Source organism: Equus quagga, chromosome 11, assembly GCF_021613505.1.
Source record: "Equus quagga isolate Etosha38 chromosome 11, UCLA_HA_Equagga_1.0, whole genome shotgun sequence".
Classification (NCBI taxonomy): Eukaryota; Metazoa; Chordata; class Mammalia; order Perissodactyla; family Equidae; genus Equus; species Equus quagga.
In genome coordinates, this window is record NC_060277.1 from 16,791,295 (window position 1) to 16,805,876 (window position 14,582).

General features: G+C 39.5%; 1 protein-coding gene across 1 annotated transcript in view; it reads left to right on the forward strand.

Annotated features, from left to right (window-relative positions):
• Nucleotides 1-14,582, forward strand: part of MCM9 (minichromosome maintenance 9 homologous recombination repair factor) — a 90,468-nt gene that overhangs the window by 66,174 nt on the left and 9,712 nt on the right. The window contains exons 9-10 of the mRNA XM_046675537.1: nt 13,166-13,368; nt 13,981-14,184. Of these exons, the coding sequence (XP_046531493.1) occupies nt 13,166-13,368; nt 13,981-14,184 (407 nt within the window). The remainder of the gene's footprint in view (nt 1-13,165; nt 13,369-13,980; nt 14,185-14,582) is intronic.

The window sequence follows — 14,582 nt, forward strand, 5'->3', positions numbered from 1 at the left end:
TACATGAAATTCTAAAAAAGGCAAAATTATAAGGAGAGAAATCAGATCAGTGGTTGCCAGGGGTTTGGGGTCAGGGGAGGGAATTGACTACAGAGGGGCACCTAAAAATGTTAAATTTTACTGTACATAAATTATACCACAATAATCCTTAATTAAAAAAATTGATAAACCCATATACTTTATTTTTAGATGCAAAAGACATGAAATTATTCTGTCAAATTGCTATTGAAGTTTGTAAACACTTAACTCTTTCTGTACTTATCTCCTCCCTGACTGGTAACAATGTCTAAACAGGTACAGGTTCACAGCCCAAGCTTTGCCCCTGGTGGTGGACTTAGCTAGTAAGACACCAGCTAAGGATAGATGGGAAGGGGCTGGAAAGGGTCACAGTGCCTGGGGAGAGGATACGTTTATTGTCAGTGAAACCCTTTTTTAAATTGGAGTGACATCTTCCAAAGGAAATAATTTTAAAGAATAATTTTCAGATTGGTTTTTTTGTCTATTGAGAAAGGAGAAAGTAGTGCTAGGAGACCAGAGATTTGAACTTTATTTTGCTTCTCATAGTAACAGTCAGTTTTTCATTGTTTCTCATTTAAACCATTCATCAAATGTATAATATGTATGGAAAGGAGTTTTGCCTGAGAAGCACTTTGAATGCTTTGATTTAATGGACTTTTCTCAAGGGCTTACTTTTTAGACCATTGCACCATAGCAGGCATTGATATCATGGTTATTATTATGGTAGACATTTGTATAATTATCTTTTCAAGATAAAATTTTTCAAATATTTCTCATTTGTCTTGGCCGCTATCCAGGGTTTGATGTTTCTTTGAACTGTGGCATGGATCACAACCAGTATATTAGCCTTCCAACTCCTTTATATTTATGTAAGAGTTTTTACTTTGCAAAACATTTTAGCATATATATTTCATTTAAAAAAATACTGTAATTTACTGCATTCCAGGAATTATAGGATCTTTGTGCCCCTCTAGGTATTATCATTAAACTAGGTCTTGTCCATTGACTGTAAGGTGTGGATGTTAGTGGCATTCCAATTTTTCCCTCTCCCCAAGATAACTATTTCTGGATTCATAAAGACATTTATACCATTTATTTTTATCATGCGTTTTTAAAGACACAGTTCCTAAACATTGCATAACTGTATTATTATGTAATGTTATCCAGTGATTTGCTCCTTTTATTTCTCCATCTTAAAAGGGTTTCTTGGTCAATTTTGTGAAGATGTTTTTTAAGTACCTTGTAACGACAGAGCTTGGTCTCTGTGGTCTCTGAACTTACGTTAACAGTCGACTTCCAGCCTATTCCGAGGGTGACAAGGCCACCACATGCTGATAAGCATCTAGTCGTAGGTGCTTTTGCTTCTGAACATAACGTTTCTAATGCATGCTGGGCTGAAAATGTATTTCAGCCAAACTTCACATTTCTTACACACTTCAAAAATTTTAATTTTATTTATAAACAGCAGGCGTACAACTTGGATTTGAATCTCTTCTACCTTGAGTGGTTAGCTCCGTGTTTTCCACACCCAGGATGTGGCCTGAAACAAGAACCCGCAGGAAGGGCATGTTGCTGTCCAAGAGACCAAACACTTTTCCTCCGAAATTATTTTCTTCTTTGTGAAATCTCGGTAAAATTACTTACAACTGAGACCATCACTAATTAGTAACAGCAAATATCCAATAATATCAAAAGCAGTGAATATTCCTTCTTTTAAAATAAAGCAGGCTGTTTTGATTACTACAGCTTTTTTTCCCTCAGGATTGCTTTAGCTATTCAGTCTGTTGTTCCATATAAATTTTAAGATTCTTTGTTCTATTTCCATTATAAACCACTGCTACCTCAATAAAAAAAAATTAATTAAATGTACATTTACTAGTGTAAAAATAAAATAAAGCAAAACTAAATTGTTAATATCCATTAACAGTTAGTACAGTTAATTGTAAACTGCTAAATTGTTGAAAAGTCAGTGTGGTTATGATGGGAAGAGAATAAGCTTTGGGGTCAGAGAGACCCAGAATCACTTCTAGCCTCTGTTACTACTTTCTGATCTTGTGTGAGATAATTGTCATCTCGGAGCCTCAGTTCACTCATCTGTGTAATGAAGATAACAATATCCTTCTTCCAGGGAGGTTCTCAACTTAGAATTGATATATGTCAATGTCCTGGCTCAGTGCTTGCCGTATGGTGAAATGAACATAACATGAAACTTACCGTCTTAACCGTTTTTAAGCATACGGTTCAATAGTGTTAAGTACATTCACATTGTTATGCAACTATTTATGTATTTTTTTTTAAGACTGTGTTTTCTAGTCCATATCCTCTTAGGCCAGGGTGAGAAGATACTTATGACTGTCCAAAAGTATTTTATTTCACATGTATATGAAGGTATTCACAGGACTCCTTGTGTTTCTGAACTCATTTGAGTCTCCAGAATAATTTCAAAATTATGAGACCAACAGCATTGCTAGTAACAACAACCACAAAAAAAACTGAGTAGTATTCAAGCCTCCTTTGCAGTTCTTTTTATGTTTAGAATATATTCCACTCAGGTTATGTATGGTCAGAGTGCTGACCTAAACTCCAAAAGGTTATTTGAACTAGTTATTTTCTTTTTGTGGTCTTATTATTGATTTGGTATACGGTTAGGAAAAAAGTTTTTAAACTTACATTTGTGTTCAGTTTTAGAGTTGCTTTTTTCAATCTTTTTGATTTAATTTTATTTTCTGAATTTGTAAAACGTTTCAAAAGTCATAACTATGTAAAAAGATACACCAAAGAAATCACACTCGTATCTCTACTCCTTCCCTTCTGTTGCCTCCCATCCCTTACAGATACCTTTTTCATTGGTTTCTGATTTATCCTTCCTATGTTTCTTTTTTTGCAAAAATAAGCAGAAACACACAGAGGGGGTGGGGTGTGTGTGTGTACACGTGTATGCATCTCCCCTCTTTCTTAGGCAAAACATAGCATAGTGTATATGCTCTTTGACACTACTTCAGTGTTATCCCATAATTATTATATGTAGTGTTCTCATTATCATTTCTTCATATATTTTTTAGAAATTCTGCAATTTTGGTTTGTACATCTCCTTTCTCCCAAGAGTTGTTTTAAAGACTAGTTTTTTTTTTTGAGGAAGATTAGCCCTGAGCTGACATGTGCTGCCAATCATCTTTTCACTGAGAAAGATTGCCCTGAGCTAACAACCATAGCCATCTTCCTCTATTTTATATGTGGCACACCTGCCACAACATGGCTTAATGAGCGGTGTGTAGGTCCGTGCCTGGGATCCAAACCTGCAAACCCTGGGCCACTGAAGCCGAGTGCACAAACTTAACTGCTACGCCACCAGTCTGGCCCCCAAAATCATCAGGTAGAAGGACCTTTTTTATTTATTTGTTTTTTGACATGGTTACTAATTTCTAGTTTTATTGCGTTGTGGTCAGAGAATTTTGTTTGTATTATTTCTACTTTAAGGAACTTCGTGAGGTTTTTTCTTTGTGGACTAATATAAGGACAATTTCATGACTGGCCCGTGAATGCTTGAAAACTTATATTCTCTATAATCAGAATGTAACACACACACACACATAAACACACACTCATAAACTGTACCTTATCAATAATATTGTTTAGGTCTTCTGTATCTTTACTTACCTTTTGCATGTTTGATGTGTCTTAGACTGAGAGTGGTGTGTTAAAGTTGTGTATCTGTTGGTTTCCCTTCTCATTTCTCGTAGTTTCTGCTTTATGAAGGTGGTTGCTGTGGCGTTGTTGGCATTTGCGCCTCTTTCTCTCAATGCTTTGTGGCCTGAATTTTACCTTGCCTGTTCTCAAGATCACAGCTCCTGATTTCATATTATTTGCATTTCCTAATATATCTTTTCTCTTTCCTTTATGTTTAGCCTTTTTATTTCAGTTTGTTCTCTTGTATACAGCATAGACATCGTTTTATTTTATTTTACTTTGCTTTACAAATAACCTGAAAATCTTTTTCATTTCATATATGAGTTAAGCACATTTAGGTTTGTTGGTATTACCAATATGCTTCGTGTCAACTGTCTCATTATTAAAAATTTACTATGTTTCTTTTTCTATGTGTTTGGCATTTAGGAAGGTTTACATTTTTGTTATACATTAGGGGTTGGCAAACTTTTTCTATAAAGGTCCAGAGAGTAAGTATTTTAGGCTTTGTGGGCTGTATAGTCTCCATTGCAACTACTCACCTCTGCCGATATAGACAATATGATTGCATCAGTGTGTCTGTGATGAGGACAGAACAAAAGAAGCCATAGACAATATGTAAATGAGCGGGCGTGGCTGTGTTCCAATGAAACTATTTACAAAAACAGGTGGTGAGCTGGATGTCACCTGAGGGCTACCTGTAGTTTCACAACACCTGCTCTAGGACTTACCTTTAAAAATACCTTTTATAGTGCCGGCAGCCCCCTTCATCTTCACTTGGGAGATTTAAATAATGCTGTTTGACTCTGGTCTGTTACCCGTGTGGTAATCAATGGCTTGTTCTACTTTCCCCTTTCTCCCTTCTCTTTACTATTAGTGGTTGTATTATGTATACTTTGTCAGGACAAATAGCGCTTACATGCTCTTCTCCCACTTTTATCCTTTCCTTTGTTTTGGTCTTAGATCTGAAGTTAAGTGTGTTCAGTGCTCACCATCAGTCCTCTTGCCAGAGCGGCGCCTTCATCTCTTAGTTGAATGAAGCTCATCCTCTAACAGATTCCTTGGGAAGTGCTTGGGAAGGGCCTCCTAAACACTGTACTGAATTTGTGCGTGTTTCAAACTATTTTTCATCGCTTTGATGCTTGATGGACAGCTTGGCTGGTTTTATAAAGCATTAGCTTTACACTTTCTTTCAGTCTTGCCTTGTACATTGCTGTTGACAAATCTGATGCCATTCTGATGCCCTTCACCTTGTAGGTAATTTAGTCTTCTTGCCTGAAGGCCCAAAAGGATTTTTTTCTTTGTGTTTTAAGTATAATATTCTTATTAGGCTATGTCTCAGTTGATTATCCTTGGTCAGTTTTTCTAGATGTTAGAGAGCCCTTTGAAATGTAGAAGTCTTCTTTTCTTTCTGGAAATTTTTCTTGCATTATATATTCTATTCTTTGTTTTTATTTTTCGAAATTCTAATTACATGTATGTTAGGTCTTCCTTGCTTAGATTCTCTAGCAACCATTTTTTTTCTTTTATACTTTTGGCATTTTTGTTCCTCTGCTTAGCTCCCTTTATTGTACTTTCAGTCCTTTCTGTTCTCTCTTTGGCACCTCAGATTTGAATGTTCGTTTCTGAAATTATTTTGTCTCCCTCCCTCTCCCCGTTTTCTTCCCTGAATCATCTCTGGATCTACGTGTTCCTCTTTTTCATACTTTTCTGTTCTGAGTTTTTGAATTTCTGATTTGGAGTGGTTTTTCACATATGCAAATATTTAAGGATATTTAATTCAAGTGAGGATATTATATACAGATTTCTTCCGCTTTATGGGGTTTTTGGGGGGAGGAAGTGGGATAGGAGTTTCATCAGGTATTTTCATTCTTGTAGTAGTTTTATGTGGATGTTATTTCCATTCATTTTGAAGTGTCTTATCTTTTTCTGAATCATTAATAATAGTTATTCTAGTAAGGTGATAGTCAGAAGTTTGGGTGGTCTACCAGCTTTTAGTTCAGAGTAATCTCAGCTGAGTGCATTTTACTTAATAGATAGTGTTTTTTCTAAGGTTTAAGGGGGATGGTTGATGTGTCTTCTGATTTTGTATTTCTCAGTTGTTTCATAGGATCTTTAATGTCCACTGCTTGTCTCCTTCCCCTGATCACCAGGACTCCAAGGGACTCCTGCCCTTGTCGGTCACCTCCGTCTACTCCAGGACCCTACCCAAGACTGCTGCCTGGGGTCCCAGGAACTTTCAGGTCCCTCTTTCTATTCCCCAGAAGTCACTGCCTTGATTTATGGGGTCTCAGTATTTCCCCAGTCCGTGTGGGACTCTCTCCTTCCAGGGGTGACTTTGTCTATATTCCAACATCATAAGGGACCCACATCTCTCTCCTCCTTTTCACTGAGGCTCTACTGATCTTTCCATTCCTGTCTGGGCTCTAGATTCGCTTTGTCTATCTACTTACATGTAAACTGAATTTCGTAGGATTCTCTCTCACTCTCAATTATCTTTTAGTTTGTTTTATGGGTTTATTTGCTCTCCTTGTTTATCCACAAAGTGTCTGGAGGATACATTGAGAGGTTTGGCTACAAGCAGCTGTCGTTATCCTATGGAAACCTCTTTCTTTTTAACTCATAATACCAACTTTTGCTGTGTGTTTTAAAAACATTACCCATGTTTTCCTTGAACCATTTCTAGAAAAAGTAATTGGAGAGATAATTTTCTACAATTATTTTGAAGGGCTCGGATACAGAAATGGAATTAGACTTGTGCTGTGTCCTTTAGAATCCAATGGCTGGAAGGTCCAGGGAAGCATGTTTAGAATCAGCATTGGGAAGACTTCTCAGTGATTAAAGCTGCCTTGAGATCAAGTAGGCTGCCTACAGGGTCACTGAGATCTTCAGGTTTAGACTAGAAAATGTGTATGTAAGGAATTCTATCATCCAATGAGTAAATGAATAAGCTTTAAGGTGCCCCTGGGCTGGCCCACAAACTCAGCCCTGACGAACAATTTCAGCTGTTGGCTGGTTATGAAACCTCCTGGCAGTGTCTGAGGCAGCACCCTGTAATCAAACACTTTAATTATTTTGTGTTGCAACTTAGGAAACTTCACACTAGATGGGATAAAGACTCACATCGATTTAGGTCAGATTTTGCTGCCAAATTAACTATGAAAAACTTGCTTTTTCAGAGCTTTTTAGATTTTGAAATTGTGAGAAGTGACTATGGCCCATTATCATCATCATCATCATCATCATCATCATCATCAGGCTCCTGCATCCTAGGAACCTTGAGCAGTCAGCCCAAACACGATTCTGCTCCAGGATGAAGTAGTGAATGCTACAGGGGGAATAAGTGTAGAGGCTTTTTAATGTTAGGATGAGACTAGCTCAAGTTTCCCGAAGTAGGCCTTAAGCCATGTCTGCTTGAGTACGCAGGATCACAAAAGCTGCATCTTTTGGTGACTGAAACATAATTTGGGGGATGGGAGTTTGTTCAAAGTAGATATAAAATAGAAGCTATATTGTCTCATTCCCACTTCAGCATCAGAAGTGCATTCATCTTCAAACTTGCTCTTCCATTGTTGTGATGTAGATACTTTCTGTGTCACTGATTTTTTTGTGTGTTTGTGGGTCTTTTAGACTCATTCAGCTCTCCCTCTTGTGTCCATTTCAAACACTCTCAAGAGAGGCCCAGTTAGATAGTATCGTCCCTATGAGAAGATTTATGCAAGACCAGCTCAGAGGCCTCTGGCCAGTTTATGGATCAACTGCTCTTGGGTCATGTTCCAATCTCTGGTCCTGTCAGCTGTTCCTGTATGGCAGTTTATATAGAAGGGATTGTGGGGTTATGTGTGTGGTAGGTTCCAGTGGTTGACCTGTCCAGGACTATAATGAGGACAAAAGAATCACTTAAGGAATATACCAAAGAACAAGTGATACAGTGGTTGTCACTGCTGGTAGATTTGTCAGTGGTGAGAAACAGTAGTTTAGACAAACGGAATGGCATGGTGAATCAGCCTAAATAGGAGGTAGCTCTTTATGAGAAAAATCTTTAGCTCAGTGGGTTTCAAAGAGACAGACAAAAAGGATGGCAGGGTTTTTAAAGACAGTACTTACTCACGCGTAAGCTATAGACTCTTAGTCAAGCTCTGTAGTAATTTTTACAATTTCTCTCCAGGCCATATTTACCATCAAGTATGTGATCTTTTTTCCTCCATCCAAATTGTCCTCTTAAGTTTTTTTATTTTTTATCTTTTATTTTGACATAATATCACTAACAGAAAAGTGCAAGAATGCGAGAATAGTACGTTGGTTTTGATCTTGGGCCAGCAGTTAAGTGTGTCTGCAATTAACAGTTAGATCTGTCATCTGCGTGTGGTGGAAACCAATGGAAACACTCTTTAAGTTCCACTTTAGCTCATGTGTTTGTTTTTCATAGCACTTACTCTGCGTGTCACTTGACAATTTAGAAAAAGTTGGATCTGCCTCTGACAATAGCTCATCCATTTTTTTTAAGAAGAAGGTTAGCCCTGAGCTAACATCTGCCGCCAATCCTCCTCTTTTTCTGAGGAAGACTGGCCCTGAGCTAACATCCGTGCCCTTCTTCCTCTACTTTGTATGTGGGATGCCTGCTACAGCATGGCTTGACAAGCGGTGCGTAGGTCTGTACCTGGGATCCGAACCAGCGAACCCCGGGCCGCCGAAGCAGAACATGCAAACTTAACCACTGTGCCACTGGACCAGCCCCTCATCCAATTTTTTGACTAACAGTTTTCATAATCTTAAGTTCATTCTCCTTAATTAGAAACCTGTTAATCTTCCTGATGCAAAGTATGCAGTTAATTGCCAACACAGGACTTTTGAGGAAATGTCACTAGAGACATAAAGCATATCAAGACGTTAATTAATAGCAGATAAGAAGGGTTAAGTGTGAAAAAGGAATACTTAATCATGTATTCTACCAAAATAAAATAAAGACACTGAATTTTACCCTGAAAACACCTTACCTACTCCTCACTCCCCAGTTCAAAGACTTTTCTTTTGGCCAACAAGACAAAGGCTTCTACAGTCACGTGTCAACAGGGGGGATACATTCTGAGAAATGCATCATTAGGCAATTTCGTCATTGTGCGAACATCATCCAGTATACTTACACAAACCTAGATGGTATAGCTAACTACCCACTTAGGCTCTGTGGTACTAATCTTATAAGACCACCATAGTATACACAGTCTGTCGTTGACGGAAACATCGTTATGTGGCACATGACTATATACCCTAGAATAGGAGTCTTTCACTGAGCCATCATCGTCCAGATCTTCCAGAGTCCTTTCTCTAGAACCACTTCAGGTTTTTCTTTGAGATGCTTGATACCATCGTTTTCAGGAACTCTTGAATATGTCTGCTTTTACTTTCTCTCTTTCATGTCTCAAGTAACTAAAGTCTGATTGATTTGTGGAGGAGTTTTGATTTGAATTATAATCTCCGTAAGGATTTAGTGTGAACCACTGGATCAGAATATCTGGCTGGTCTTGAATGCTGCAGGGAATTTCTCAGAGATTTTTTTCAATGTGTCACTTTATATAATTGTTGAGAGAAAATTCTTTTAAAAAATAAGAACAGTGCCTGCAAAGGCATGTCGTAAGCCACACACCCACCATTCAGATACATACGTGGCTGGGAGGGAACAAGTCAGTATGATTTCTGCAATATAAAAGCTTGTTATGGGTAGTCAGAAAAAAATGCTAAAACACTCAGGATGCCTAGAGTCTACTAAAATGTAACTTAGGGTGTCGTAACCAAAATATAGGTCTTATTGAATCAGTATAGGTTTGAGATGACCAATAATTTTGTTGACCTTTGCTTATGTTACTTAAATCTGAACACATTTTTACAGTTTGGGAGTTTAATACCTTACATTTTGTCTTGGCTGCTTAATGAAATAGAGGAGGAAACCAAGAAGCAAATGATGCACTATGAGCTTAAAAACCATTTGAATTTAGGGGCCGCCCCTGTGGCCGAGTGGTTAAAGTTCCACATGCTCCACTTCGGTGGCCCAGGTTCACAGGTTCAGATCCTGGGTACAGATCTGCTCCACTCATCAGCCATGCTGTGAAGGCATCCCACATACAAGAATAGAGGAGGATTGGCACGGATGTTAGCTCAGGGCTAATCTTCCTCAAGCCAAAAAAAAAAGAAGATTGGCAATTGACAACAGATGTTAGCTCAGGGCAAGTCGTCCTCACACACAAAATTTGAGTTTACCTACCTTGTTAAATTGTGTGAATCACTCCATGTGCCTGGTGAATGGCTGCGCAGTGCCACACAACAGGGTGGTCATGTAAGAGAGCTTTCACTGATGATGATCTTAAAGGCTGTGGAATGCTAAACTAATGATTTGGGAAAGATAATGTTTCATTATTTCCAAGGTTCTTTTCAAACTTAACAAGGATAGCATCTCATCAAGGACCGGGTATCATAGATTCTTAAATAATAGAGGATACCTTTGCTATTTACTGAGGACACTTTTTAGGAGAAAATTTGACATTGCAATTATATATTTGGTGCTACTAAATTATACTCAGATGCCTAGGTAGGAAGTACAGTCTAAGATTTAAAAACAGCAAGATGGCAATTTATTGTTTTGCTCAGTAGCAGTAAGCAACATCATGCTCTCTGCTGGCTACTAACACCACAAAGATGAAAAGACAAGGCCTTCGTTCTCAAGAGGCTCACAACCCAGTAGCGAGACAGATAGGTAAACATTTATTGTACACTGCGATTCTAACAGCCATAGATCCCCACTCTACTGGTATTCAGATTTCTAGCCCACACCAGGCCTGCCGATCAGGATCTCTGAGGTAGGCTGGGAATCTGTATCATTAAAAGTCACCTCAGTTCTCATTGCCAAGCCAGGCTGAGGAACCGCTGCTCCAGGGTAAGATTGCTCCACACCCTGCTTGCCTCTTCCTCCCAGGATCTTGTGAAGCTGCATCTCTGATGGCATCCTACACAGACTCGCCCCAGGTTAGAGGGGGAGGCAGGGAAAGGAGGCAACGAGTCCTTCCACCCAAGCCCACTGAGAGGGCTCTGACCACTACGGGCCTGAAGGGCTGTGGAACAGGTTGACAAGTGTTCCTTAGAGGCATCCAATCTTGCCACCAGGATGTGAAAGCGTGAGTTCACAGCGGGCACTTAGAGAGTTTTCTGTTCTTTCTAGATAATATATATGACCAATACTTTCGCCCCTTCCTCTTTCCTATACCCACTGCTTGTATATCTCATTACTGCTCATTGAGTCAATCTAGATGTGAAAGATAATTTGTTGACTTTATCAACCTTGAAAAGTGAGAGAGGGAGTGTGTACCTAATATTTAAGTTTACCAAAAAATATATAATGGATTGTGAGAATATCCTCTTTCAAATGACCAGAGACTGCTCTGTCCCTCCTGGTACCGTCCATCCTCCTCTTCTGCTGCCGGGAGCTGCCTGACGCACTATCCCTCACAGTCTCCTCTTCCCCTGCTCCTCTGTTGTTCATCGCTCACATTTCCACGAACTGACCCTCAGGCAGCCTTTTTTCTTCACGTATAAATCTTCCTTAGCCCCATTCCTTAAGCTGATTGTTTTCATTTTTTTCCAGTTACGTCAGGAATAATTCACCACCTTCTTTCTGTCTTTGCTTGTTCATTTCCCTTCTCATACTGTGGATAGCCTGAAGATTATGTACCTTATAGGGGTCCAGGAGTCTCCACAGGAGTTTCTCTTTGCTGATACTAATGCTGATACTGACGCCCTCATCTGCTGCACCCGTGCTGTCTGGAAGGCGCTGTGTTGGGCCCCCCATCCTCCAGCAGTTCTTTTGTAAACGAATTGAAGGCAGGGACCAGCCATATACCTTTCTGAATTCTCAGTACGGTTCTTTGCACACAGGAAATGGCTTATAAATATTTGCTAATCAGAGAGAGGTAAAACAATTTTACCTCACATTGAAAATAATTTTTTAAAAATTATTACATATGCAGTTGTATTTTGTTTCATTGCCCGTATTGCAGCAATATTCCTTTTTTATGATAAATGCAAACAGCCTCACTTGAGTATGGATTAAATATGCTTTTGTGAAATTAGTTAGGAACCATTTATTACATTGTTTTTATGGCAAACTGGATTCTGAGTTCTAAACAACTACCTTTACAAAGCTATTTTGGCACATAAATTATAAGATGTGGCCTGTCAGAATTTTTCCCTTTCAGTAATTTTTTTAAAAGGAGATTTCGTTTTCAGTGAAAGTGGCTTGTTTGTCTTTCTCTTCTTTAATGATTGTCATCTTGTGCCATTTAGCACAAATAAAGATTCTTAAACTTCTTTAGTTTCAGGGCATGAGGTAATTGCTAGAGCCAACTGAAAATAGATCAGGGATTAACGAAGGTGGCACATGTTTGCTGATGTCACAGGGCTGTGACTGCTGAGAGGCAGACATGCCACTATTACTGAAAACAGTTGTCGAGTGGAAAGCATACAAATTTACAGAGAAAAAAACTTTACATTGGTTATTGTCAATGAATATGCTGTATTATTTTGAGGACTTGCCCATCATTAATAAGTTTAAAGACAATATCTAGGTTCTGTCACATCCACATGTATCCTGCCACTGCCCTGTTTGGGACTCTCCTGCCTCTCCCTGGACCGTTGCCCTCAGCTTCCCCATGTGTCCCGTCCTCGGTCCATCCTCATCTAATGCCCAGACCCCTTCAGCCTTCCCTTCACTGTTCCTCCTCAAAAACGTAATGCTAATCAATCCTTATTTTTCCTCATTTCCTTTCCCTCTCTCCCTCTTTTCCTCCTTTCTCTCCCTCTCTCTCGTTTCTTTCACAATGAAACATCAAAATAAGTGAACACAGAAATTTTTGGCTTCAACCACTCCCCATTCCCCAAAGTCACCCTCACTCCCACCTTCACCTCCTCCACAAAGACGTCTTTCTCGCCACTCAAAAAAGTCCAGATGTCATGAAGGGCCAGTTCAAAAGCCACTGCGTAACGTTTCTCTGATCATCTCTTCCATCCACATAGATGAATACACATCATCTTTACTTCTCCTGGGAACTTCGTACTTCTAGGACTTACCATATTCCGCCTTGTCTTACCATTGTCGCTAGTGGATTGCAAGCTCATTAAGAGCAGTGTCTGTGTTTGGTGTAATTTTGTGTGCCTCTTAGCACTCGGCAGAGGAGTCTTCTCATAGGGGTGTAAGAAGTGTGTGTTGAACACTTACTTCTCCTCAAGAAAGGCTAGTGTAAATGTACTTTGTCGAAGTTGGTGTTTGTGACACCTCCTTGTATCATTCCACATTCTCTTTCACACGAGTTTCTCCAGATTTTCAAGGTGCAAGAACAGCCCCTTTTTATTAACAAGTTTCATCTTGCTTTTTATTTGAATCTCAATGGTCAGTGAATTGTATCCTCTCTTCTGGTAGCCTCGTCTGCAAGCTGAACACAAGGACCACCATCCTGGCAGCAACCAACCCCAAAGGCCAGTACGACCCCCGCGAGTCCGTATCTGTGAATATCGCCCTTGGCAGCCCACTCTTAAGTCGTTTTGACCTTATCCTGGTTTTGCTTGATACCAAGAATGAAGACTGGGATCGTATAATTTCCTCCTTTATCCTAGAAAACAAAGGTATGTGGAGACAATCATTCAAACGGACAAAGAAAGAATAGACATAACCAAATGAAGTTCTCCTTGAAGAAGATTATGTAAATACCAAAGGTACCCTACCAGATGAGCACTGGAGAGATGCCTAGACAGGGAGCAGTGAGAGGAGGCAGGTAGTGGGCCCAGAACAATGAGCAGAAGGAGAAGGGCCTTTCTCTACCTGCCATGGGTGAGGTTGTAGTTGGTAAATACATCCTTTGTGATGAAACGGGGCAACCTTACGATATATAATTACCACTCACCTCTTGCATGCAAGGAAAACTGGACTGAATTATGAAACAGAAATCTCTAAATGTGTGCTTCTCTTTCAATTGAATTAGGTTTGCCCAAGTACTATTTTATTACAATAGGGCAGACCAGAATTTTTCTGAATAATTCTAAGCCCTATAGGAAGCTTACCTTTATTAAGTTTAGATCCTAAGACTGCTTATTCTCAAACTATATGCTACGCTTTCAATGACCACAAAACCTGAAGGTTACCTTTTTAAAAATTAGTACAAGAGCTTTATCAAAACCCTTAAAATGAAATGTTTACCTGTTCTTAGAAATTACTGACCCCACACCTGATTTCTACAGGTTACCCAAGCAAATCAGAGAAACTCTGGAGCATGGAAAAAATGAAAACCTACTTCTGCCTCATCAGGAACCTGCAGCCCACGCTGTCTGACGTGGGTAATCAAGTTCTTCTCCGGTACTACCAGATGCAGAGGCAGAGTGATTCCCGGAACGCTGCCCGGACAACCATCCGCCTGCTGGAAAGCTTGATCCGATTAGCAGAAGGTTCATTTCATCCAACAAATAATATTTTCATTGGGGGCCCAATAAGTGCAGGGCCTAGGGCCTGGCACCGTGAATTCAGAGATGAGAAGGATAATCCCTACTCTAAGGTGCTCACAGTCGCTTGAAAAGTAAAGGCTCTGAGCTACGAAACCCCATCTTCTGGGGACGGATTATGGGTGTCAAGTGAAATGTAGTGTCATTAAGAAAGAGGAATCTTCGTGATATCTCAAGACCTCCTATAACTTAAAACATTCATTTTGGAAGTCTTAGTGATGTTCTGTTTCTCAAGGGCAGTCTATCAGCATTTTGGGTGGGATGCTTCCCTGTTTGGAATTGTTTCCTGTATAGCAACCTGCTGCTAAGGTAACAACACCGAAATAATGCCATGCCCTATCCCA